This window comes from Trichomonas vaginalis, chromosome III (assembly GCF_026262505.1).
Source record: "Trichomonas vaginalis G3 chromosome III, whole genome shotgun sequence".
NCBI lineage: Eukaryota > Parabasalia > Trichomonadida > Trichomonadidae > Trichomonas > Trichomonas vaginalis.
Window position 1 is genome coordinate 7531077 of NC_067205.1, and position 26668 is coordinate 7557744.

Consider the following 26668-nt stretch of genomic DNA (forward strand, 5'->3'; position numbering starts at 1 on the left):
GAAGAATTCAGAACTTTTACCATAATCTCCTAAATGTTTTCTTATCCCTAACGTGTGCCAGTTATTATATGAAACTGAATAAACTTTATCTTTATCTTTACACCTTTCATCACTTCCAATATATTTATATCTCAGTTTTGATTTAGCATTTTCATATTCATTAACGTTTAATAATTCACAGTCTTCCTTTTTAAATAAATGTTTTATGTATTCAGGATTTAATACTCTACGTTTATATGCTCCTAACTTAGTTCTAAAGGTTTTTCTACAAAATTTAGGAATTCCATCCTCTTTAATGTCATCAATGATTTCCATTTCATTATTTTCAATTTCTTCTTCTCGTTTATGAGGTCTTTGATTATGACTCCATTGATTCCATGAAATTAAATATTCTTTATCATTATATTTATACCTCATTAGCTTATTTTGGCTTTCATATTCATTTAATAATTCACAATCTTCATTTTTAAATTGAAGTTTAACCCATTCAGGATTTAAACAATGTTTAATTAATCGCGGAATATCTGACATCATCTATATATATAGCTTCTTTTATAAAAGATAAAAAAATAAATTATTTTAAAATTAATGTTAATTTTTTAATGATTTATAAATAAATATATTTTAATGCATCGTCTATATATAGATGTAACAAAAAAAGTCACACAACCCGCACTCATCTACTACTATTGAATATTTATTCACAAAGTTTTTTTCAAAATTCTGATGATTCAAGCTACAATGAGCAAAATTTAATAGGATTATTAATCAGAAAAAGATCTCAATCATTAATGTCCGCTCATTAACTTTGTTTTAATTTGAATATCTCCCTTGAGCAAATTTTCACAATTTCAACAAAGTTATTCATCAGGTGTAGTCAAAAATTTACACGTATTACTTAAAGAGCAGTTAAGTTAAATGAATTTGGCATTTTATTTTTACATTCACAACGAGTCGTAGGTAATTAGGTAGATTAAATTAGATCAAGAGGCAGCACTTTGATTGCTTAGCTGTGGCACTCTTGGATTTTGGTTCGGCGGGTAAATCTGACCAAACTTTTCTAAGTTGAGCAACAATATCATCGTGGACGACATCAATTGCACGGTTACCATCAACTGAGATAACTTTGTTCTCGGCTTGGAATTTCTCAATAACTGGACGAGTTTGGTTATTATATGTAACTAAGCGCTTCTTGATTGACTCTTCGTTATCATCGATACGGCCGGATGTCTTACCGCGGTTAAGAAGACGCTTTGTAAGTTCATCATCTGGAACATCGATGAAAAGTAAGGCAACACATGGTTTGCACTTCTCAACAAACTCGGCTTCTTGAGAAAGGTCACGTGGGAAGCCATCGATGAACCAGTGCTTCTGCTTTCCTTGCACCATTGCATCACGGAGGAGTTTGATTGTCACATGAGCAGGAACAAGCTTACCTTCGGCAATAATCTGATCAATTTCTTTATATTCGGCGAGAAGATTCTCATCAAAGCCAGCTGGTGGGTTCTTTGCTATCTTAGAAGCATTTCGAAGGAGATCACCTGCAGATAAGTAGCCAATATCGAACTCTTGGGATATTCTTGTTGCTTGTGTTCCCTTTCCAGAACCTGGACCACCAAGAACGAAGATAATATCTTTATCCTCCATTTTTTGAGCAATGGAAAAACGTTATTAAAAAATCCCCTTACATTTTCAAAAAACTCACACAATTTTTCAATACCGCTAACGATAAATAGAATAGTCGGAATTTCATTTTGATCTGTATTCCATAAAATATAAGATATTAGTTTTTTTTTGACAAATAAGTCGCTTTTGATGTCACAAACATTTCAAGAATATCCGACCACTTACGAAGAAATCATAATTTATGAGTTCTTATTAGCTAGAAAGTTAATATCAAAAGTTTTCAAAAGAAATCGTCATATTCTGTGTTGATATTTCGAAAGAATGTATCCTATGCAATGAATTAGAACCTAAATATCAATAAGATTCAAATGGAAAAGCAATATCAATAGGCATCAATAACGTTTATTCTTCTATTATAAAATGAAATATAAAATATCAAAATAAAGACTTTGAAACAAATAGAAAAGACGATCAATCATAAAGTACATGACACAATTTCTCTTTCTGAGGAGTCCATTTCTTAGGCTCGTTATGTTCATGATTTTCCGCGGCAGATGGTGTTTTAAGTTGACCAAGGATTGTATTTTTAGCATCGGGGCTCTTTAAAATATTGTAAGCTTCAGGGTTTGGTACTTGTTTTAATTGAGGGATCTCTACGAAAGAATTATAAATTGCCTGAATGAGTTCATAAATCCTTGTGTATCTGTTCCACTCATTGATAAGCAATTGCGAGGCAAAATTTGTACTATGTGGATTTATTAAAGGATGAACGATTCCTGATTGGAAAATTACATCAGGAATATTATTGGGATAATTTTCTAAGTATATATTATAAATGATAATTTTACCATTGTAAAATCCATTATTTGGAGTCATGCAGACTTGCCACTGACGCATTGTTCGTATAGAAGGCTGAACAACAATTTCCTTAGGCAATTGTTCAACGCATGCTTGAAATTCAAGAAGTAGGCATTGACTGGCAAATGATTCCATTTAATTTTATATTAATATAGGGGATTACACCTGAATATCCCAAAATTCCTAATACCTTTTGGTTATTGTTTCTTTTGGATTTAATTATCAAAACAATGCCCAAAAAAAGACATACTAAAATCAAAGATAAATAAGAAAAATAAGAAAAATTTAACAAATATAATTTTATTCGCAAACGAACAGGCTAATATTCATGAAAAATCTATGAGGATTTCACCCATTTTGCTTGGTTAATATCTTCTTCTGTTGAAGTAAGAGTGAATTTTCCTTCTGTATGTTTATAGGCCAAATACTTTCCTATATCTGGAACGGCCTTTGTACATTCTTCAAATCCATGAGTTGCAAAGTATCCGCTAGAGTTGCATAGGGCCGATTGAGGTTTCATTGTTCCTATAAGTTTTCCGAAAATGTCGATATCAACAATGATTATACTATTGTTATACCAACGAACACCACAAATAGGGAATAAAGAGGGTTGGAAATGTACAATCTGTAAGGCGTTCCAAAGTTTATGTTCGAAACGAATAATTCTGTTAGAACGCTTGCAAAATAATATCTTTTTTAAACCATCAATTTGAATTGGATAATTATATTTTGAAAAAACTTCTTTGGGATAAAAATTCATTAATGCTGGATTAATAAAGATTTTTTGAAAGCCAACTATCAATTTTTGAGTTTTAAAAGCAGGAAACATGATTTGATTATTTGGAGCAGTGTTAACATTTGGAATAATATCAGATAAAACAAATTTTACAACACTCCCAACACCAGTGGGATACGAATATCCAATTGAGAGGTTCTTTTTATTGATATCAAGTTTCGCAACACGATCTTTAATTTTATTCTGATGGGACAATTGTAAACGTAAATTTTGTGAGATTTACAACATTTTCAAAACTCAAATCGGAATATGTTAAAGGATCTAGTTTTTAAAATATAATTCCATTTTCATAAAATCATTTTCATTGAGGACTCACAAATCTATCAAAACATATTTTAATAGCATAATTGATTAATTATAGTTAAATAGTATATTGCGGATATAAGTTTATAATTCACATGAACGTTCATTTTTGATAACCATAGAATTCATTATTAATATGTATGGTATACTATAAATTTTTCTCATATCAATTATATTTTGAATTCGTAATACAAAAGCTGCAAATTTTGTATACTCAAACAAAAATCGAAATTGAGTCGCTTGTTTTTTCATATTTTAAACCAAATATTAAAATTTTTAAAATTTTTTCAAGTTTTCAAATGTTTACAATAGTATCGACTATACACCAAGATGGTATATAGTACATTTATTTTCAAAAGATTTTTGAGATATCCCATCAAATTTTGAAAACATTTTTCAAAGAAGCAAAATGATTGATGTATCTACAGACATGTCTGCCATAGAAGGCATAAGGTATCTAATACCCAAGCGTCCTTTTACACGCATTATCTTCTCAAGGGCAGAAGATAATAGATTAATGGAACTTTGGAAGAGATATCCGAATAAATGGAATGAAATATCAGAAAAAATGGGGAAAAGATCCCCGACCATTTGCAAGAATAGAGTCAGGTACCTATTAGATCGTGATCATACTACTTGGACAGCGGATAATGACAGATTACTCATTGAATTAGTTAGAAAATTCGATACCAATTTCCGAATTATTCAAAAATTTTTCCCTAATCATACAGAAAACTTCCTTAAGAACAGATGGGAGCAGAATATTAAATACAAAGTAGTTGATAACTATGTGAAAGAATTACTTACAATTTCAGCAAATCTCATGAGTGATTCAGATTCAGTTTATGATACACTTGGATTTGATGAAAGTGATGAATCAGAATTCTATAGCGACTTTGATTATTATTCAGATTTCTCGGATTATTACTCAGAAGCTAATGCATCTGAGCCAGAAAATGAGAAACTCCTAGGTAGGAGTGGAGTCTCCTTACGAATTTAACCATGATAATCTGTTTATAATTTTTTTTATTACCTAAATATTTTCATGATTGTTATAAAATCTATTTTAAATAAAATTTCCGATTTTTCTACTTCATTAATGTATATGCATGACTAACATAATCATTGGGATTTCAAATTATCACTACAATATTTGGAAACAAATAATTTTGTAAAAAATATCATGTTTTTCTAATTATCACTTTATGATATATGTCATTTGATCATTTAAATTAAAATTTCACCGATGATGTGTCGATAATTCAAAAGAAAATAATTTAATATTTTTCAACCATATCAGATATTATTTGGTTTTCACCAATTTTCGAATTGAATATATCTGAAGTTTTCAAATTTTTTACCAATTCCAAATATTTCGCAACTTAATTTAATCTCAGGGTAATTGAATTCATTAATATAAAATTGAGTGCCTAGCGGTATAACAAAAAAATTTTCACCGAAATAAATTACAATTCTCGATTACTGCATATAAATCCTATAATTCTTATTCAACAATGTAAACTTCACAATTTGTTCGGCAGAAAATTTCTCCAACTTTATTTAAAATTTGTTGATTTCAGAAATTATCATTATCACTTTTAATATATTAACTCTATTCATTTGAAAAACAAGTTTAATTAAATTTCACTGTATCTTTTTTGATTAATGTCATTCAATGTTACAATTAATCATCGTTATCACAAAATGCTGATTTATTCTCATATACATTATTCAATATCTTTTTTTTCTAAACGAAAATTTCATATTAGAAACTCAATTCTATGATACATTTTCGAACATAATTATCTTTAGGGTATTGACAAATTTATCTCTGTTTTGAGTGTGTATTAAAATCCTTATCATTTTGAACAATACGTTCACATATATGTTTATCAAATAACTACATTTGAGCAACATATACTCTGAGACCTTTTGTCGTTCCTTTTTTGCATTATTGAAAGATGGCATCAAACAGATAAATACCAATAACATATATGATTAAAATTGGTTCTCATGATTCCGGTCTTTTTAAATGCTCTAAATTTCGAAAATTATTACTTAAATCTGGGAGCAAACGAAAATTTCGTCACTTTTTAGAAGAGAATAATTCTTCATGGAACAAACCAGAAGTTTTCCCTAGATTGGATTGATCAATAAAGACCAAACTCTCAAGGATAAAAGAGTGAAATACATGAGCCAATATCCACATGTAACTTTTCATTGTTGTCTCGAGTTTTTGATATCAGATTTGCTTATTTTTAAATCGAATATTTTTTTTCTTGAGCATAACAAATTCGAATGTATTCCAGATACCAGATAAGATTCCTAAACACTTTTAATCTAAGAAGTCTAAGTAATTGTAATTGTAGTTCAATGACATTTAAATTATCAGAAATCTCTTGATAGTATCATCTATTTTTGCGATGTAATTTTTGTTAACTTTACATTCTTTAAATTGAAATAAAAAAGATTTTTATTTCTTCAAAAATGCAAATTAGTCATTTTGTGGTTTTTATCATAGCAATTTTAGGGGTCACAACCATTAATAACATTGGTTATTATCCTCTAGTACAAACATATGGAATTTTCGTTCGGACTCATGTTCCTACACTTAAATCAACAAATAAACTACCTGCGTCATGCATAATAGAAAAAATAAACATAAACAAAAAAGTTATTCCACAACGAAAGGAGCTATTTTATGTTTCAAACAAATATCAAGAAACATGTCGTGAATTAGAAAAAACAAAAATGCTTGAATTATACGTAGATATTAACAAAATCGAGGCACAGATACTATGCTTGCGTAACATGTATACAACATACGCAGGAGTTGCGGCAAATAACGAAAATGCATTTCATCCTGTTAAAAAACTATGGTTTTATGATGATACTGGAGGAAATGTAATAGGAAGTTATGATACAGTAATCAGTCTAGGACATTCAAATTGTGTTAGCTACAGTCATTTCTTTCAAGACACAATTGCTCCATTAATGCTGATTCCAAAAGATGTATGGGAAAATGCCTACATTGTAGGATACGGGCTACCTCAAGTTGTGAAGGAAACTTTCAAATTACTTGGCTTTGAAAATAGAGTTATTAAATTACGAATGAAACAGTGGATTTTTGCACAGAAACTTTATATAGCAATTAATCCTAGACCTTATATAAGCCACTATGGAACAGCTTTTTTAAACATGAGCAAAATATTTAGGTCATATTTCAAACTTCAGGATATAATCCCAACAGAATATGTATTTATGAACAGAGACTCTAAAATGAGAAAGATTGGAAATATGGAAGAAATATTTTACGCTGTAAAAAGAAATTTTCCAAAAATTCAATGGAAATATAAACAAGATGACTACGGAACATTGAATGAGTCTAGTATAGGCTGGGCCAAAATCAAATTGATCTTTACACCAATAGGAAGCAATGTTATTCGCTGTTTATTTATGAAAGAGAAGACAGCTTGCATCCTTGCAATGGGACAGTTCTTCGATGCTTCTGTCATGAAACAACTTGGTACGTTGGAGATATATACTTGCGTTTTCGTTGTCAATAAAATGGATCATTGGAATACCACCCCGAATATAGTCGATATTCCAGAAATCTTAGGTTTGTTTAGAGCTGCTATACATCATTTAGAGAACGGAACTTGGCCAGGAGTATCAAGTGAAACACACACTTTTATTGCATGATTTTATTATGTAAATCCTTGCTGAGAAACTGTATTATTTTGTTTGTTATAAAATTAGATTAGTATTTTTAACTTCGAAACTAGATTTTATTCTCAGATTTTTAATTTCATATCCTTCACTTTCATTAAAAATGAGAAGAACACTTAGATTATAAATCAAATAATAAAAGAATTTACAAATATTCAACGTAAACGTCAAAAAGCATTACTTTGGTAAAAATTATGATGAAATATCGAACATATTTATACCAACAATTGGCGAATCATCTTTTTATTAAACAGTCATTACATTTTTCCATAGAGATCATTCGATTACATAAACCCATGATTCAGATTATTTCCCAGAAAAAGAGCGAATAACGAAAAGTTACTCTGGAGCATTCAATTAAATAGAAAACATGCAAGTTTATATGAAATTTATGTTTTTACTCTTCTTTACCGACCGCTTTTATAAATACCGATGAATCAAAAAAACAAACGATGAAAGACCTAATTACCATTCAATTTTGTTTGTATGTGTTGATTGAAAAAATTGAATGTAAAATTCAAAACATACAAAGGTTCATTTTCCTCAAAGGCAAATCAAGATAATGTCATATACCATGGATTCTACTCCACTTATTGGCCATAATGCTATGCAAAAGAACATCTACATCCGCGTCGAAGGTGTTGATGCAGGAACATTCCCAATTGATGCAAAATCAGAATATGTAGCATGTGTAGGACCAAGAGCTACATATAGACAACATAAATGCGACTTCCCAGTTGGCGGAAAGCCAAACAATGTCTGGAATTTCAGATATACAGATGCTTACAGATCTTCCTTCTTCGTTGCTTTGTACAAGAAGAGAATTTTCGGTGGTAATATATTAATTGGAGAGCTTGAGCTTAACGTTGCTCAGTTCAAGCCAAACGTCATCACAACCCAGATTGTGACATTAAAGAGTGCAGAAATCAAATATCTCCCACCGAGAGTAAGAATTTCTGTTCACATATCCGAAAACGGCGCTCAGAAATTCTGTGCCCCATTTAATTCAATTAACATTCCTGTTAACCCTGCTCCAAAAGGTGTTGCTTATTACTAAATATATACTATCTGTCCATTTTATTAATCAGAGTTTTTTTTTTTTAATTTCTAATTCCTACCAAAATATGGATTAGGAAGTTCGTATTCTACTAAAAGACCTGAGAAAAATAAAATATAACATAACTGCTATCTTGAGACATGGTAAATCAATTAGAAAACATAAATAAATTATTTAATGATACAACTCAAATAGATGTTGAAAGGAAAAATGATATCCTAATAATAAAAAAGTCATTTAATTAAACTTAACATGTAGAAATGTAAATAAAAAGGAAAATCAATCAATATCTTCGCCAAAAACCTTAATAAATTTCAAAAACTCTTGTTTGTCAAGCCTTCCATTATGATCACGATCGAATCTTTGCATGTAATAATTTGCTTCCTTTTCAAAATCATTGATCAGACCAAACTTAGCTACAATCTTCAAAATTTCCCTATATTCAATACTTCCTGAATGATCATAATCGAATAATTCAAAGGATTTCGAATAAATTTTATCGGGGAATTCACTTAATTTGTTAATTGAAGAAAAGAGTCCTTTATAATCTTCAAATGTAAGGGTATCCTTTTCATTCTTTCCTAAAATCTGCCAAACTAAAATTGCTAATAACTGAGGACCTGGATAACTAAAGAATTCAAAGAATTTTTTGCATTCTTTGAAGTCTAAAGAACCACTGTGATTCATGTCAATGCAATTAAATACTCTTCTGAGCTCCTTTTCTTCCATAAATTTGCGAAAAATGAAGTGAACAGAGTTTATCAAATATAAAATCATCTAAGCTTTATTTTATTTTTATGAATTTAGAGACCGAAAACAAGTTGAAATGATTGGTATCCCAATGTGCGAAATTAAACAGTTGATATTTATCGGATATTTTTAATATTTAATATGTATTATGAAGAGTTCAAGATAAGACATCTCTTGCTATTAAAAGGATTTGAAATACTAAAATACTTTCTTTTATAACATTTTTTTTGTTTCATATCTGCTAATTTACTTTATATTAACAAATGATCATTGCAAATATTTATTTAGAGTTTTCATAATCAACATATTCTTGATAAGTTACTTCAATATGTGCTGATTGGTATCTTTGTAAAGAAACTTTTTCTAATTCTTTTTGGGAAAGTTTATGGTAAATACCACTCTTATAAGCAAGCTCTGCAATTGTTTCTTTCTTTGTCCAGCCTTGTTCTTGAGCAACTTCTGGAAGAAAAGTTGAATTGTAGTCATTATATTCGAAAATTGTGCCATGCTTTCCAACTTCCCAGTCATCTAAATTGCTGCACTTCTCAAAAGAATGCAAAAAGCTGACTTCGCACTTAAGTTTCGGAATTTCATCTGCTTTCATTGGACTAAAACGATCATCTTTGAATGCGGCGATCTTAGAGTAGCGAACTAATCCATCGGGCATCTTCATTGATGAGAATGTACCAATGCATCCTCTTAAATCTCCATCTTTGAACCAAGTGCAAAACAAAGGATAGGAAGTATTTGGAAATTTCGCATTTATGGCATCAAGTGCCTTATGGTAGTTCGTTCCTTTGAGCTGATTCTCTATTGTTTCAAAACAGACAAAACAATGCTCTTTTATCACAACTTCCATCGTGAGATTTTTTTCTTTTGTTTACGGGTCCACTGTAAGGCCAAATAAGGCCTATCGTCATCCCAAAAATATTGCTCAAGATGGTGTTTTACTAAGACCCAAAACTTAAAAAAACACAAAAAAATTAACTTTACTCTTTTGAGATCCTTATCAGATGTGCAACAATTTGATGCAGTATCGCAATTCGAATCCGATTTTTTAATGTAGATGTACTCTAACATTCTTGAAAAAACGCAAAATGATATTAATTAAGCTTTTCATTTCTGTATCATACACGAAACAAAATCATTTATTATACTAAAATTTATCAAAGTTTGAATAATGAAAAAAATAATATCTAAATTTTTACATTGAGTCGGCTATTGATATGGTCAATATTAAATCGTTTAAAAATGGGGATTGGCCAGAATAATACCCACTAAAATACACTTTTTTTAAATGTTATCAATTTGTTATGGTATATCTTTATGATAATGAATAAAATGCTTATCTTTCATAAGTAAATACATAATTTATGCTGAAACACAAAAAATAACACGAAAATTTTTTGCCAACATTTCAAAACTAAGGATAATGTTTTGAATATATAAACAAAAAAAAAGGTATTGGGGCTTCCAGGGCTGCGCCCCTCTAGCCCCCTGAAGATGTTTAGTATAACATGCAGTTTATATAAAATGAGGTTTTTTGGGTGAAGCGGGCTTCCCAGGCACTTCGTGCCTTCTAGCCCTAAAAATTTTTGAAAGTCGTTGCTGTTGACTTTTCGGTAGAGGACTCAAAATAGTAGAACTATGTCCGGACAAGTAAGGGTCTATCGTCGCTACAGAAAAGTTACGGGCGTTCAAAGAAATATACTTTGAGAAGCCTTTTCTTCCTTATAGAATGAGATAGGATGGTTATTTTACAAAACCGACAAGACTTACCGAGTAGTTTTCATGTTTTGTCACTTCTCTGTCACTTTTCAGGGAAAAAACATTTTTATTAAATATAAAATGAATTTTACAAAACCACCGTTACCCTTCTTTGGAAATAAGAGTAGATGTAAAGATATTCTATTGAGAGAAATTAAGAAACTACCGAATGGTCTAACATTTGTAGATTTGTTCGGTGGAAGTTTCTATATATCTCATTTGTGCCATACTATATTCCCAGACTCAAAGATTATATGCAATGACTTCGACAACTACATGAACCGTCTCAAACATATACCAGACACAAACAAAATATTGAGTGAGTTGAAAGAAAAGATACCTATAGGTAAGATGGAACGTATACCATTAGATAAGAAAAATACTGTCAGAGAGGTTTTGAAAAAAGCAGAGTATATTGACTGGGATAGTATATCTTCTAGACTATTGTATAGTGGTTCTATAAGAGTTCATGACATTGAAACACTTATGTCAAACGTTTTATATCTTAACTATACAAAGGTTTTCAAAGAGGACATAGAAAAATATACTGAGGGTATAGAGTTTGTGAGATGTCATTGGACAGAGTTGTATGAAAAATATAAAAACAAGGAAAATGTTTTCTTTATAGTAGACCCGCCGTTCTATAACACATATGATTTTCAATACCAAGTAGACTGGACTTTGAGAGACTCTTTAGAAACTTTAGACGTTTTACATAACCATCCATGCTTTTACTTTACATCCGATAAAAGTGGTTTGGAAACCGTTATGAGATGGTTAGAGGACATACATGACTATGATTTTAGATACGATAAGATAGAATATGAGAGAGGTCCTATAAACCGGAAAAAGTGTCATAACAAAGAAATTTTATTGGTAACTAAATGTGGTTTGAAATAGGACTACTTGTTTTAGGTTTTTTCCATTGTGTCATTTACTTATTTGACGTGGCAGAAAGATATAGAGAATATGAAGATGAACCAATGCCTGCAAATGTCCAGTATATGTACTCGTAAGAGATATTTTTATCTAATATTAAATGGACGCACAGAACTTAGCGAATGCACAGCAACCCGGACAACCAAACCCAGAGAATATTCCAAATGAAGTTAGAATACAAACTGCAATGGCAAACTATGGTCAAGTGCCAACAGATGTACAAATGCAAACTGCCATGTCAAATGACGCTGCGTTAGGCTTACCACCATGGTATGCAAATATGAGATGGAAAGAGTTTTATACAAACCCTGAAGTGGGATATAAACAACTCTATGCAGATGACGCGAACACAGGAGTTGACCCAGAGTATGTTTTCTACCAGAGGAGAAATAGAATGTATGAGCTCCAGTTAAAAAATGCTATGGAACTCAGAAGGAAACGTAAGAGACTAGGCGGACATTAGATTTTTACATATAGTAAAATGGGTTTCTTCAGTAGTATTGGAAACTTCTTTCGAAATGTTGGAAGAGGTATATGGAATGGAATAAAATCTGTCGGAAGAGGAGTATGGAACGGAGTCAAAAATATTGGTAAAAGAGTAGGTCAGTTCGTTGGTATTATACCTAAAGACCCTGAACCAGAAGAACAAGCTCCTGTTATACAACAGCCTGAACCTGCACCACAGTCAAGTTGGCAACCAAATCCAACACCTCAACCGTATTAAAATTATATTTTTACCGTTCGATAGTAGTTGTATATGAGACTAAGTTCTAAGTAAAACGCATGGTATAATGGAACTATTCTCTTTCTTCCATCTGTAGTAAACCATACTTGAAAGTCTGAAATACTTCCACTCGGCGGTTCATATAGCTTTGTAGGTTTTTCGTAAAAGTCATTTGCCAAGCATAAAAAAGAGTTTTGTGCACCAGAAAATGAAGCATGAACGATAATAGCATCTGAGTCAAAAACATTTTCATATGTTCCATTAGGGTTTTCGACTTCATAAAAGTTCGGGTGTACTGGATATTCTGCAGGCTGATTTAACATCCTCAAAAATCTATACCATGCCAAGTTGTTATATTTTGTAGAAATATAAACGTCTTCTCCAAGGTCTTCTATTCTATTGATTTTAACAGTTGCATTTTTCCTGTCATATAAAATATCGAGATGGTACTCTCCTTCGTCAATGTTGTACTGTTTTGCATATTCGAGATAGATATCGTTTATTTTTTCTTGAAAAGCTTGAAGAGTTGTTTCTAAGTTTACAAGCAAACTAACTTGTAAAAGTTTTCCCTGTACAAATTTCTCATACGCACGTTTTTCTTTGTTATAGTATCGAATTTCAAAACCGACCGTAAATGGGAAACCATGTATGGCTTCTGAAATGAACTTCATTCTACGAAAGCCAACAGCTTTTGTGACGGATGGGTCTCTTAACCATCTTAGTGGGTAGTCAAAACGATAGCCTTCATGCTTTACGGTCTCTGTCTCAAACTTTTGACCGACGTTAGTAAAAAGTTCATCTAATGGTTTAGTTGTAGCAACTCTTGAATTTTCTTTTTCTATTGAAAGCATATTTTATCTAGAATAAAAATGTCGAAAGAAACAGCGTCTATGAGAGAAATACAACACAACCGACAACTCATTGTACAAGCTCTAAATAAGAACACAACAAACTTTTCAAACTATTCTAAGATATCTGAGTCATTGAAAGAAGGAAACTTAAAACTGACGATAAACCCATTGACAGACGAGTTTCTGTTTCAAGACAGTAAGAACCATACTGTTTGTATAAATCCAACAAAAAGAACTTTAAACGAGAAACCTATAGATGAACTTCTTTTGAAAGCAGATATTGACAACAAAGCTGACAAAGAGTATGTCATTGAAAAAGTTCAAGAAGAACATGACAGAGCAGATGCAACATATGCAACGAAAGAACATACTCATCCTGAACTAGCAGACAAAACATATGTTGACAATAAAATGTCAAGTGAAGTGACAAGAGCTGAAAACGAATATTCTAAAAAGACTCATACACATACCATTGCAAATATTACAAACTTACAAGAAACCTTAAACAGTAAAAGTGACGTTGGACATACACATACATCTTCTGAAATAACAGACTTAAACGTTAGCCTTGAAAAGAAGGCAGATAAGAACCATACACACGATTTCTTCGCAACTGTTGGTATAGAAAATATTGAAGGAACGGTTGAAGAAACTGGTGGGGATGTATTAAATTGGAAACCTCCTAACTTTCCACAAGGTTTAACATCGGATGAAGACATAACGACGATGAAATACACTAGATGTAGAAATGTCTATGTCATGGAGGATGAAAACAATGTTAAATTCACTGCTCAAGATTTATATGATAAAAAAGCTGACAAAACAGAGCTTCAAACGTTAAAGACAGAAATACTTCAAACACTATATCCTATAGGTTCTATTTACACGTCAATGAACTCTACCAGACCAGAAGTAGTACTTGGTTTTGGAACTTGGACTCAAATAGTCGACAGGTTTTTGTATTGTGCAAACTCTTCAAAGGAAACAGGTGGAAGTAAAACGATTTCAGGTGAAAACCTACCTGCGCACAGTCACTACATAGATTTAAGTACATCTGAAGCAGGTTGGCATAAGCATAGATTTTGGGATTGGTCAGCAATGAAAAAAGGTAAAGGATATGATGTTAAAGACAACGTTCAGTTTGCTATAAATTGTTTCTGGGGTAACACACAGGGAGAAGGAAACCATACACATCGCGTTTCAGGGTATACGCAAACAACGGGACAAAGTAAAGACTACATGCCACCTTACATGACAGTTTACGCATGGTATAGAAATGCTTAGTCGTCATTTTCAACTTCTTTAGCATATTCGTCAGGAGTTGTCTTATATTTGTTAGGAACTGTCTTTGAAAGTATACCACCTTGAACTTTGACAAGTTTGAAACGAGGTCTGACAATAGTAGTTTTATCTTCTGCTTGCAGTCTGTACATTTTGCCATGTTTGCCTAAAACTTCATAATATTCTCTTGTATACTTTCTTCTATTTTTACGAACACGAATGCGAGTACCTGTCGGGTTCCCATTGTTGTCATAGTCAATAGTATTTTCATATGGGTCGCGTTTAGGTATTTCTATTTTTACTTTGTCACCTTTCTGAAGTTTGAAGCCTGGCATTCTTTCTTGTTTGTCTCTTTTGACTAAACTATTAAATATATAGTCTTTCTCTAAGTCGGGGTTGTTTTTCATTTCTTCGGGGGAGTGGTTTCCTAAACCTTTTTGTTTACGGCTATTGTAAATATTTAAAACTTGTCTCATCTTTGCCATGGAGAAGTGTCTATATTTGTCGTCATATGACATTTCATTTGCTTCACCACCTTGTGGTTGGTTTAAGTCTCTTAAGATTTTTATACAACTGTCAATGACACCAAGAGCAGAATGGTTTTGGTCGACAATGAAATATTGGTTTACATTTTTTGAACGCAGATAGTTTTTAATATCGTCTGATTTGAAAGAACTTTCATAGTCAGATGTCAGTTTTGTTGGATGGTATTTGTCAACGAATATTGTCAAAGCAGTTTTCACATCTAAAATATTTTTGGACCATAATGGTATGGCTTCACAGTATCTTGTGTTTTGACCAACAAATATTAACCAGTATGGTGGTCCATCTTCTCTATACCTCGGAATGTTTCCAAGATATCCATAAACCAAGCATTTGGTGTTGAACTAAAGATTTTTACCATGAGTGCTTTCTTTGTTGCCTTAGAAACATACGGGTCCTTGTTTGAATTCGTCATTTTTAACCCATAAGAAATGGGTTTATTTGGCGCATTAGCAGGAGTCGCATCTAGATTTTTGCCCGCAGTGGGAACAATAGCCAGAGGTGCATTTGGAATTGGAAGGAAGATTTTGAGTACATTAGGTATACTGAAAGAAAGCAAACCTATTATACAAACTGTACAGAAAGGTTGGGAGGTAGCACGAGATGCAGCAAATCTTATTCCAAATCCTGAAACAAGAGGAAAAGTTCAAGGATGGATGGACAATGTAGGAAGACAAGCAGGAAACTTACTATAACAAAGCAAATGACTACTATAACCAAGCAGGCACTATATGGACCAAGTGAAAGATTCTTTAACAGAGGATATAACCATGCACAACAGTGGTAAACAACAACCAACCTCAACCACCTCAAACGTGGGAATGTAAATTTTTTTACTGAGATGAAATGAACAATACAGCATTGAGACAAATGGGTTCAAGATGGCTTTGTCGGCTTCCAGCAGTTACACAACCACGTGTTTGTCAAGTTCTTCCTATACCTCAGGAAGTTTTAGACCGACTTAAAAAACCTAAACAACCAGTTGAAAACAAACCAAACTAAAATTTTTTACTGAGATGAAATGACCGAAGAAGTTGAACGGTAGATTTGACACCACAAACAAAAAGTTCAGAACCGTTGTCAAAACCTGTCAAAGAACTTACAGATGAAGAGAAAAATTCAATAATAGAAAGTGTGAGGTCTGGAAATACAAACCCTAACTACAAAGTCACTTTTCATAAAAATGGAACGGCTAGTATCTCAAAAAAGAAACAGACTCTCACAAATAAAATATTGAAGTCTGAAGGAGCTTTCGAGACAACAGATGGAAAAGTTTACTTCACTGACCAACAGTTCATTATAGAACATCTCATTGACTTAGAGTCGAAATATTCTAAACTTTACAACAAACACAAAAAGTTGAAAGGAAAACAAAAACAAATGGCATATGATATTTATGAAGATGTTGACGACACAACTGTTCAAGCAAGTGAGGTAAGGTCAGATGAACCGAAAAGTGACGAAAAACCAATAGAAGAAGGGAAGCCAAAAACTGAAGATAAACCAAAACCAAAGTTTAGTTTGGAGACTAAAAAAAGTCAACCTTCATTAGCTGGTATGGGTTGGCGTCAAAGACTTTTGGCAGCGGGTGGTTATGTAAAGTAAAGAAAAAACATTTTTTTATTTTTATAAAAATGTACGCTGAGTTTGTTGGAGAAGACCGTTGGGAAACTTGTTTGTTAGATGAGAAATATGAAATTCACTGTTGTGAGTCATTTGAAGTCAGAAACAAAAAGACAAAAAGAGTTTTAAGCGAATGTGAGCGAAATGACGGATATACTACTATGAGGATGGGTGGAAAAAACTATTTTAAACATATTGTCATTGCAACTCATTTTATACCGAATCCTAACAATTTACCTTTTGTAGACCATATAAACCGTATAAGAAACGACAATAGACTTGAAAACTTGCGTTGGGTCACTCGTTCTGAAAACAATAAGAACAAAAGCAAATTTGGAGAGATATGTATTCGAATTTGTCGACGAACTAGAAGATGAAACAATTGAAATTACAGACTATGGTAAGCATACGTTTGAGTTTTACTACTATAGCGAAGAACAAGACTCTTTCTACTTTTATACCGGCGTAAACTATAGGAAATTACAAGTATATTTTACTAAGGCGGGCTATGCTTATGTAAACACTAGAGATACAGATGGAAAATGCGTTCGAATACTTCTTAACAAATTCAAGAAGCTATATGGCATACCATTTTAAAACAGTATATTTTTATTTTATTTGAAATGTACGCTGAGTTTGTTGGAGAAGACCGTTGGGAAACTTGTTTGTTACAGATGAGAAGATGAAGTATCTTGAGTCATGTGTGAAAACAAGGTACATTCTCAGAAGTCAATTGACAAAGATTGCACCGTTGGCAAATGTCAATATCCGAGTCAACATACCTACAGCTAAAGGTTCTTCACATGACGACTATGTTGTTGACAAAGACTTACCATGGTTGAAGATTGTACTTGTCCACAACCACTTCATGTTGAACGAAAGTCTTACAAACCCATTGTTCGGAAAAGGCAAGTGCAACATTGTCAGAGCTGTTAACATTCTTTTCGAGAAAGGCTTGTTGGAACCAATTCCAGATGACAAGCTGACAGAAACTTTTGTACCAAAAGACGAAACAAACTTTTCATTGTTGGTAAGACCAAAAGTTGTTCCGGACAAATTCTAGCACAAAAGAAGTACACAGCTCCAAAAGGAGTTGGATTGTTCGGATACCAACCTGAACCAGAAGAACTTCCAATGAGGTTGCAAGAACTTCAAGATGCTATAAACAAACTTCCATTGAGACATCCAGTCGACGTCAAATTGTATTGGAGAGCTTCTGAGTTAGGTCAGAAGGTTTTATATGAAACAGGTTGCTTCGACGGTGTTTATGAGATAACAGGCGAGGTTTCTCAAAAGATAAGAGACTCGCTTGAATTTCCACAAACTGGGCCGATTGGATGCGACAAGTTCGACTCAAACGAAAAAATATACTATGTCGACCTTAACGCTGCGTACATGAGGTTTGTCCAATATATCCCGACTGGAATTCCAAACGAAGATGGTGAGTTCCCGGGAAAGAACTATACAGTTGGAAAAGTCATACAACAAATGTATGATATTAGGAAAAGTTCAAACCCAAACTTGCAATGACACTCAAATTGCTTATGAATTCGACATGGGGTATTCCATTAAGAAACCTCAAAAGATGAAGAGTAAACACTATGAGAAGGTCGACAACTTTGTTGAAAGGTTTTCTCCTTTTGTTTTGAAATACGAGTTCACCGAAGGTCAAAATGGCTTAGTAACCACAGTAAAACCTATTGTCGAACATTGGTCTTACCCTCAGTTCGCAAAAGCAGTCCTTGACAACTACAACAAATTCTTCTCCGAGGTCAAATCCAAAGTGAAGGTATACTATGAGAACATCGATGCACTCATGACGAACGAAGAAGGATACAACAAACTCATTGAAATGGGAATGGTCGGTGAAAAGATGGGCTTTTTTAAGCTAGACAAGGTATTTTCCGAAGTTCATGTAATATCGAAAAGGAAATATTGGGGTATACTTGAAGACGGCACAGAAATAAAACATTGCATGAAATAAAAAATTGCATACCATTTTAAAACATTTTTTAAAACAGTATATTTTTACATATATTAAATGCTTCAGGTTGAAAAACAAAGAACAAAAGTAGCAGATACAAAACCGTTAGACTATATCTTTACAAACGCTGGTAGGACTATATCAGATGAAGAAATTTCATCCCGCACATATAGATTTGACTATCCAATTCGTTGGCTTCAAAGTCCTTCAGATGCAAAGGCAATAGGATTTAGAAGAGTTTTGTTTTCAAATAGAACTAATGCATTCATGTTCGCAGTATATTTTCACGGTCAGTATAAAGGCTCTGACGGTCTAATAGAAAAATTTGACGAAATGAAAATCTTTACAGTTCGTTCAGACGAAAGTCTTGAAAAAACTCTAAATGACTTTCAAACTCAAATAAACAAATACTACTGGGAATTTCAAGAAAAATACCACTCTTTACTAAATGGAACATACTATCTAAAACTAGAATACGACAAGATGAACTCCACAGTTTCATTTCAAAAGATTGAAATTAACCCTCCAAGAGATACAGAGTTTTTATATTGGGGAGTAGACAAACGTTCTTGGGCACAATTTCTTCGGTTACTAAACCAGAACGAATCATTGCCACCAGATGGTCCATTTAAATTTATACTTCCACCAGCAGATTTGACAGTTTATAGAAACGTGTTTGACCCTCAAAATGTCATTTTTCATGCAAGTTTCAGTTCAAGCAACAACAGTTTTCTTTGTATTGGTAAGGACTTTTATGACTTTGCTTCTAAATTCTACGAACCACCTAGTAACAGTTTCTCTGACTTTCAAGTTTGGTTCACAACAAACGGTGTGCAGCATATTATACCTTTGTACTATGACTTTTATCTCGAATTGTCTTTCATATACAACTACGGAAAAGTGCTGAAAAAGTATTGAAAAATATATTTAGGCGAACCAGGTCCCTCGGTCCCTCGGTCCCTCGGTCAACTAACATCTTTTTGAAAATGGTGACAACATGACATTTTGACAACAACACAGGAAATAGATTTCATCATCTAATTTCTCATGAATTTCATCGTAAATGTTTTGTCATGACTTCTTCATCGTATTCTTTCACCCGTTGAATTTTGTATAAAAAGCACCCCGCGGAATTCCGCGGGGTGGTATATTCTTCACGAAATGCTTGTTTTGTTGAGACTTCTTCGTATATGTTTTGTATAAAAAAGCACCTGCCGGAATTCCGCGGGTTGGTATATTCTTCACGAAATGCTTGTTTTGTCAAGACTTTCATCGTAAATGTTTTGTATAAAAAGCAACCCGCGGAATTCCGCGGGTTGGTATATTCTTCACAAAATGCTTGTTTTGTCAAGACTTTCATCGTAAATGTTTTGTTAAGACTTTCATCGTATATGTTTTGTCAAGACTTTCATCGTACATGTTTTGTCAAGACTTTCATCGTACATGTTTTGTCAAGACTTTCATCGTATATGTTTTGTTAAGACTTTCATCGTATATGTTTTGTCAAGACTTTCATCGTATATGTTTTGTCAAGACTTTCATCGTCAATGTTTTGTCAAGACTTTCATCGTCAATGTTTTGTCAAGACTTTCACCCGTTGAATTTTGTATAAAAAGCACCCCGCGGAATTCCGCGGGGTGGTATATTCTTCACGAAATGCTTGTTTTGAGGTCGAGCCAAAAATGGCTCCACCGTAGAAAACACACAAAACTCATGATTTTTGTATAAAAAAAGCAACCCGCGGAATTCCGGCGGTTGGTATATTCTTCATGAAATGCTTGTTTTGAGGTCGAGCCACTTTTGGCTCCACCGTATTTTTCAACCAAAACTCTTGAATTCGGCAAAAATATATTTTAGTTTTTTTAAAAAAATATTTTTTATTTTTATTGTAAGAACATGTCAGCAACAACTTCACCAAACTCGTTAGTCATGAACCCAACTTCAATGTTAGTAGAAATGAAAAGCTTCATTCCTTCTTCATATACTTTCGAAACAGAAATCCAGAAGATAAAGCAGGAACTTCTCCAAGGAGATTTAGACTGTAGTGCGAAAGATGAAACAAATGAACAGTATCTTTATGAAATGCAGGACCTGGTGGAACATCTACCTAAACTTCCTGAAATACAACAACAAAAGCTTACTATTCCAGAATTCGATGAAATAGAAGTCAAAGCAACTGACTCAGTAGAAACCAAGAAGTTCATACGAAAGATAAACTATGAGTTTCTTGGATTTCATTGCAACCACAAAGACTGCGATATGGTATATTTCATTGACATATATAAATCTGGGGAGTTTAAGACCTACGACAACTTTGTTTCGTTAGTTGCAAAATGTGTATGGCAGATAAGAGATAAAGATAGAAGAGGTAAGGTATGGAACGGACAAATAAAACCAGCAACTTTTGAGTTAAAGAAAACCATTTACGCCTTAGTCATACTTGCAGGTAAGGTTTCAATGTACAATGCTAAAATGAACCCACAATGTTCTAAATGTAAAGCAGCAATGAAGAAATATAACTACTCCGTCAAAGAGATAGAACGTATGAGAAACGACTATACTGACTTAAAGAAAGAAGCAGAGAAACCAGCAGAAGATAAAATGGACATGTTGACATTTCTGAACAAAAACTATCCAACTGCTGACGATTTCCTTCTATCTGACGTCAAGAAGAAGTACAAAGAAACTTTCGGCATTGTTAAAACTTTTGATATCCTTCGTGAAGAAATAGAAGCTACAAAACTGTTTAAAGTCATGAACCATCACAACATATACCATGTAAAACGCTTGTGAAACTTTATGGTAGAAATATATTTTTGTCTGATTTACGCTCATTGACGATGAAATTCATGACAAAACATTTACGATGAAGTATATTTCCTGTGTTGTTGTCAAAATGTCATGTTGTCACACTTTTTCAGAGAAGTTCATTTGACCGAGGGACCGAGGGACCTGGTTCGCCTAAAATATATTTTTGCTGAAAAAATGACCAAATTTCATGAATTTCCTCATATGTTTGCTACCCCGAGAAAAACCGGGGTAGAGATTCCATTCGAAAATCGTGAAAAAATGCGACCCTCGGTTTTCCGAGGGTCGAGATTCCGTACGAAAATCGTGAAAAAATGCTACCCTCGGAAAACCGAGGGTAGAGATTTCATTCGAAAATCGTAAAAAAATGCGAGTGGGAGAAAAACCCTGGTCGCCTAAAACTCATGAAAATCGTGAAAAAATGCGACCCCGACTTTTACAGGGGTCGCCTAAAACACATGAAAATCGTAAAAAAATGCGACCGGCGGAAAACCGCGGGTCGAGATTCCATTCGAAAATCGTGAAAAAAACTCTATGAAAACAGTGAAAAAATGCGAGTGGGAGAAAAACCCTGGTCGCCTAAAACTCATGAAAATCGTAAAAAAAATCCCTGAAATCATATCTTTTATACAAGATAGAAAAAATAAAATTAACGTTAGTTTTTTTAAAATATTTTTTTTTATTTTGTATGTAAAGACAGGAAATGACAAACACTGAGTTTGAAACAGTTAAAAAGATAGACAATGACACCAAAGTGGTTAGAATTGGTGATTTAAACGTAAGATACTCAAAGAAATACAAAAAATATTCTTTGTCAGACATTTTAACACTATCTGAAGGAAAGAAAACATCCCACGACTGGGTTAGAAATGCTTCTACTCAGAAAATTTTGACAAGAAATCCTGAGCTTATGATATCGGTAAGATTCTATGGAACAAGAGCATATCTTATAGACAAAAGTCTTATACCAGTAGTTTTGTTCTGGATTGACCCAGTTGTTGGATATAATTTCATAACATATGGTTCATTCGATACAGAACGTTGCAGTGAAGGCTTACTTTACATCGTTCAGAAACCGAAGGACTTCAATACAAAGAGATATAAGATAGGAAGAACATATAATATAACTCAAAGATATGACAGTATAGTCAATAGAGTCAAGGTTGTGTTCGTTAACGATATGAGAGCTGCTGAAACAGAACTACTTGAAAAGTTTGAGAAAATGTATGGTGCTCCCACGAGAGGTAAAGAAACGTTTGAAGTAGATGAGATCGACAAAGCTATAAAATTATTTGACGAAGTTGCTGAAAAATACATGTAAAGCGTTTATTTTTGGTCTTTTGTGAAAGCCAGAAATTAACGCTAATTTTATTTTTATTTTATTTTTTATTTTGTATGTAAAGACAGGTATGACAACAACAGAGAACACAACAACTGCTATCGTTCATGAAGCCATAAGTGAAGAATACGAGTACATACAGTTTAACAAACAACTCCGTCTCATTCGTTCGGTCAAAGATGACATGTACCAAATGCAAAGTATTTTGAATGCTCTTCGTTCTACAAAGCAAGCATACCATTGGTTTGAAAACCAACAGACAAAAGAACTTTTAGAAGAATTTCCTCATATGTTTGCTACCCTCGGAAAACCGCGGGTCGAGATTCCGTACGAAAATCGTCAAAATTTGCCAAATGGTTTGAGAGGTTGGTATGTACATAGACTTCTTGTAAATGCTGTTGCAATGTGGGCTTCACCTCGCTATGCTTGTTATATTTTCATGATGTTAGATGAAATTCATAGACAAGAACGTGAAGAGCTAGAGAACAAGCTTGAAGCAAAAGACAAAAGCCTTCAGAAAAGAATACCACGTTCGGTACCAAAAGGAAAGGAAAAGAACTATAAGTATATGATTTACACTGAAGAGATGGAAAATGAAGAAGACAGAGATATGGTTATGTTGCATTTAGTCAGAAGAAACAACAAAAGCTTTTACGACCTTGCTAAGATTTACAAATCTGACAGAAATTGGTTCTATCGCGAAAACTTACCGATTTCAATGACACCGAATGAAGATGTTAAACAGATAGTTCAAGATACGTTACCTCACACTATGATATGAAAGGTTGTACAATACTTACATTCAAAGAAGATTTACCGCTACTGAAGGAAAAGATAACAGAGTATTTTGACAACTTCAAAGAAGAAGAGTAAATGAACCATTTATTTTTCAAGCTTGACACCAAAGATGGCTCAGGTAGCTCTATAAGGTAAATTGTCTTGTCCGAGTCCTTCTGGCATTCCGAGTCCTTCCATCCGACAGGAAAAGTTTTTCCTTCCAACAGGAAAAAAATTTCCTTCCAACAGGAAAAGTTTTTCCTTCCAACAGGAAAAAATTTTCCTTCCAACAGGAAAAAATTTTCCAGTTGTCCGTCGTAAACCATTCAAATTTTCGAAAATTGAGAACTTTTTGGCCGACCTTCAGGAAAAATTTTTCTTTCCGACAGGAAAAATTTTTCTTTCCGACAGGAAAAATTTTTCTTTCCGACAGGAAAAGACAGGAAAAGTTTTTCCTTCCAACTGGAAGAACTCTTCCTTCCGACAGGACACAAACGAATGTCCGACGTACCACCAACCGAGTCCATTCCAAAGCCAGAAGAACCGACAGCCCCAGCACCACAACAGACTAAGACTCAAACACTTACATTTTTTACGCTTGACTTTTTACAATTTGAACTTTGTTTGCGTAGATGTGAATTCTGAAAGAAGTATGAGGGTCTTGTATGACTTTGTACTTCTCCCATAGTTCATGTCTGTCAAACTTACCTGCCATGGACTCTTTCATAAGTTCCATGAAATCGTCTTCGGACAATCCGGGGAAAAGTATGATATCAGTAAGTATTCTCTTTACATCCTTACTTAAACTCTTGGCTGTCTGTACACAAATGACAACTGAGATGTTAAAGTGTCTGAGCTTCTTAAGAATTCGACACATGTCTTGTTCTCTGTTCTTTAACAAAGGATGAGAAGCAAAGTCATCTAAGATAAGAAGACATCTGTGAGGGTAAGTCTTCCAATCGTAAGATTGCAATTTCTTCGAAAGGTACTCAATCTCTTTCTGTTTGTTTCTGAAGTGTTTCTTCTCTAATATTCTCTGCATTTCCTCATTTGGGTCTTTAAACTCGAATTGACATACTCATTTATAGCATTGTACTTCAAAACTCTTCTTTGGTACTTCTTTATCCAATCTAACAACTCAGAGTCTTTTATACATACTAACTTAGACTTTTTAATAATATCTTTGAACGAATTGACGGTTTGGTCAAATTGACCAGAAGTACTACAAATGACTACTAACTCATAGAATGGGTTCTTCTCATCTAGTTCTTGTTGTTGTGCAGCCATTTTAAGATAAGTGAAAGTCTTACCCGACCCAGGTGGTGCAATTAGACCTGTTATACCATTCTGAGCAAATAAGAACTTGTCATGTATGGGTTTTATCTGAGCATTTTCCAACTTCCTCTTGTTCTTGTTTAAAACATTCTCAAATTTCTTGTCAATGTCAGCAAACTTTTTTTCTAACATATTTTTAGAAAAATTAAAATTTTTATCTTTTAGAAAATGTCTAGCGATTTCGCTATCTATATTCGAGACAAGCTTTTCGACAGCAAAACATCTGTCGACCATAAAATCTTACATAGTGTAAACAAGAAAGGTGAATTTGTTCTAAAGTTCTGTTTCTGGGAATATGACAAGAACCATAAAACCTTAAGCAGAGAAGTCTTAAAATTTGTCAATGACAGACTTGTTGACAGAGATGACGCCTCTTGGAGAGATGAAGTCCAACAAAACTTCTTAGAATGCAAAGAAGACACATGCGCTGTTCTTGAAAATGAAATAGAAAACAGAATAGAAGAGCTATTAAATGACAAAGAACTTTTACAAAAATATGGTTCTGAGAAGTTTGACATAACTCCACCAGAAAAGAAGAGAGAGAAAAGAAAGAAAAGAAAGTAGAAGAAGAGAAGAAAGAACCTGAGCCAGAGAAAAAGAAATTTGACATGTAAAAATAAAATTTTATTTTTAGAACATTTCTGGGTCAATGTCAATGTTCTCTTCCTCTTTAGGAGCAAACACTGGCTTAGACTCTAAAATCTTTTTACCCAATTTACCTTGAACTTCAACTATCTTAGACTCATAATATTCATAGTCGTCTGCTTTCTTTGGTTCATAAGGTATAACAAGTTTGTATGCTTTGCCTTCTTTAAGGTTTGAAAACCTTCTGTCAAAACTTTCTTTGACTGTTAACAAACCTTCTATGTCTAAGTCTTCAAATTTCGCACCATTTTTAGTCACAATAGCAAACTTAACTGGTTCGATGTTCCAAACTTTGTCAAATGTAGACTTTTCAAAATGGTAGAAGTAAACATTCAAATATGTGAATGGGTCTAGTTCTTCTTTAAGTCCTGACATGTACTTGTTGACTGAGATGAATTTTGTCATCTTTTCTATCGGATAAAAAAAATATTTTTTTTTAAAATTTACTCAGAAAAATTTTTCTTTGTATATACACCATTCTGTATGTCTAAAAGACTTTTGACATTTGCCAAGAATGTTCGTTTAGACGCTGTCATATAACCATATTCTTGACAATACTGTTTATACGAATCGTACAATGACCTTTCATCTAAACACTCAAAGTCAGTTTCATCTATGAACAGTTCATATACACTCTTGTTTGCTTCTAACAATGTTTGTCTCTCTTCGGTATGTGGAATTTGTCTTGGATTGAACTTAGAAATATCTAATGTCATGAAATATGAGAACAAGTGGTTGTAAAAGTCAGGTGTTAAAGTTTCTGCTAAGTCGTCAAAATATTCTGTATCTTGCATATGAGCTTCTGACGTTCTGACAACTACATATCTTCTGTCAGAACTTTCTAACTTCATCGGAACGGCATTGTTTGAAACCATGACGAAGTTTGCAACATTTTCACAAACTCTTTGGTCTCTATACTTTCTTTCAACAACT

General features: G+C 33.2%; 16 protein-coding genes and 1 pseudogene across 17 annotated transcripts, besides 1 other annotated feature; 11 read left to right on the top strand and 6 right to left on the bottom strand.

Annotated features, from left to right (window-relative positions):
• Positions 1-649: 649 nt before the first annotated feature.
• On the bottom strand, positions 650-1660 carry TVAGG3_0659230 (cytidylate kinase protein; the record flags this gene model as incomplete). The annotated part of the gene is made up of 1 exon (XM_001304789.2): positions 979-1647. One exon carries the CDS (start codon positions 1645-1647, stop codon positions 979-981), a length of 669 nt encoding a protein of 222 aa, XP_001304790.1.
• Positions 1661-1930: 270 nt separating this feature from the next.
• Positions 1931-2668, bottom strand: TVAGG3_0659240 (sperm individualization protein family; the record flags this gene model as incomplete). Its single annotated transcript, XM_001304790.1, has 1 exon — positions 2098-2619. The coding sequence occupies one exon, from the start codon at positions 2617-2619 to the stop codon at positions 2098-2100; it is 522 nt and encodes a 173-aa protein (XP_001304791.1).
• Positions 2669-3916: 1248 nt separating this feature from the next.
• On the top strand, positions 3917-4850 carry TVAGG3_0659250 (MYB protein-related family; the record flags this gene model as incomplete). The annotated part of the gene is made up of 1 exon (XM_001304791.1): positions 3993-4583. The coding sequence occupies one exon, from the start codon at positions 3993-3995 to the stop codon at positions 4581-4583; it is 591 nt and encodes a 196-aa protein (XP_001304792.1).
• Positions 4851-6065: 1215 nt separating this feature from the next.
• TVAGG3_0659260 (glycosyltransferase family) lies at positions 6066-7485 on the top strand (the record flags this gene model as incomplete). The annotated part of the gene is made up of 1 exon (XM_001304792.1): positions 6335-7285. The coding sequence occupies one exon, from the start codon at positions 6335-6337 to the stop codon at positions 7283-7285; it is 951 nt and encodes a 316-aa protein (XP_001304793.1).
• A 170-nt stretch (positions 7486-7655) lies between these two features.
• TVAGG3_0659270 (uncharacterized protein) lies at positions 7656-8387 on the top strand (the record flags this gene model as incomplete). The annotated part of the gene is made up of 1 exon (XM_001278352.2): positions 7875-8369. The coding sequence occupies one exon, from the start codon at positions 7875-7877 to the stop codon at positions 8367-8369; it is 495 nt and encodes a 164-aa protein (XP_001278353.2).
• Positions 8388-8444: 57 nt separating this feature from the next.
• TVAGG3_0659280 (AMMECR1 family) lies at positions 8445-10068 on the bottom strand (the record flags this gene model as incomplete). The annotated part of the gene is made up of 1 exon (XM_001304793.2): positions 9400-9978. The coding sequence occupies one exon, from the start codon at positions 9976-9978 to the stop codon at positions 9400-9402; it is 579 nt and encodes a 192-aa protein (XP_001304794.1).
• An 899-nt stretch (positions 10069-10967) lies between these two features.
• TVAGG3_0659290 (phage tail repeat-like family) lies at positions 10968-11786 on the top strand (the record flags this gene model as incomplete). The annotated part of the gene is made up of 1 exon (XM_051241962.1): positions 10968-11786. One exon carries the CDS (start codon positions 10968-10970, stop codon positions 11784-11786), a length of 819 nt encoding a protein of 272 aa, XP_051088549.1.
• A 139-nt stretch (positions 11787-11925) lies between these two features.
• Positions 11926-12288, top strand: TVAGG3_0659300 (uncharacterized protein; the record flags this gene model as incomplete). The annotated part of the gene is made up of 1 exon (XM_051241963.1): positions 11926-12288. The coding sequence occupies one exon, from the start codon at positions 11926-11928 to the stop codon at positions 12286-12288; it is 363 nt and encodes a 120-aa protein (XP_051088550.1).
• An 18-nt stretch (positions 12289-12306) lies between these two features.
• TVAGG3_0659310 (serine threonine-protein phosphatase family) lies at positions 12307-12549 on the top strand (the record flags this gene model as incomplete). The annotated part of the gene is made up of 1 exon (XM_001304794.2): positions 12307-12549. The coding sequence occupies one exon, from the start codon at positions 12307-12309 to the stop codon at positions 12547-12549; it is 243 nt and encodes an 80-aa protein (XP_001304795.2).
• A 2-nt stretch (positions 12550-12551) lies between these two features.
• On the bottom strand, positions 12552-13400 carry TVAGG3_0659320 (uncharacterized protein; the record flags this gene model as incomplete). The annotated part of the gene is made up of 1 exon (XM_001304795.1): positions 12552-13400. The coding sequence occupies one exon, from the start codon at positions 13398-13400 to the stop codon at positions 12552-12554; it is 849 nt and encodes a 282-aa protein (XP_001304796.1).
• A 210-nt stretch (positions 13401-13610) lies between these two features.
• Positions 13611-26668: part of a mobile genetic element that runs on past the window's edge.
• Positions 16071-16226, top strand: TVAGG3_0659340 (uncharacterized protein; the record flags this gene model as incomplete). Its single annotated transcript, XM_051241964.1, has 1 exon — positions 16071-16226. The coding sequence occupies one exon, from the start codon at positions 16071-16073 to the stop codon at positions 16224-16226; it is 156 nt and encodes a 51-aa protein (XP_051088551.1).
• TVAGG3_0659350 (uncharacterized protein) lies at positions 18889-19749 on the top strand (the record flags this gene model as incomplete). Its single annotated transcript, XM_051241965.1, has 1 exon — positions 18889-19749. The coding sequence occupies one exon, from the start codon at positions 18889-18891 to the stop codon at positions 19747-19749; it is 861 nt and encodes a 286-aa protein (XP_051088552.1).
• Positions 20914-21562, top strand: TVAGG3_0659360 (organellar and viral DNA polymerase type B; the record flags this gene model as incomplete). The annotated part of the gene is made up of 1 exon (XM_051241966.1): positions 20914-21562. A coding segment is annotated over one exon (649 nt), but the record flags the coding sequence as incomplete, so codon positions are not given.
• TVAGG3_0659370 (organellar and viral DNA polymerase type B) lies at positions 22343-22960 on the top strand (the record flags this gene model as incomplete). The annotated part of the gene is made up of 1 exon (XM_051241967.1): positions 22343-22960. The coding sequence occupies one exon, from the start codon at positions 22343-22345 to the stop codon at positions 22958-22960; it is 618 nt and encodes a 205-aa protein (XP_051088554.1).
• On the top strand, positions 23049-23475 carry TVAGG3_0659380 (KilA, N-terminal/APSES-type HTH, DNA-binding family; the record flags this gene model as incomplete). The annotated part of the gene is made up of 1 exon (XM_051241968.1): positions 23049-23475. A coding segment is annotated over one exon (427 nt), but the record flags the coding sequence as incomplete, so codon positions are not given.
• On the bottom strand, positions 24348-25222 carry TVAGG3_0659390 (annotated as a pseudogene). Its single transcript has one exon. A coding segment is annotated over exon 1 (875 nt).
• Positions 25721-26140, bottom strand: TVAGG3_0659400 (protein of unknown function, DUF4108 family; the record flags this gene model as incomplete). The annotated part of the gene is made up of 1 exon (XM_051241969.1): positions 25721-26140. The coding sequence occupies one exon, from the start codon at positions 26138-26140 to the stop codon at positions 25721-25723; it is 420 nt and encodes a 139-aa protein (XP_051088556.1).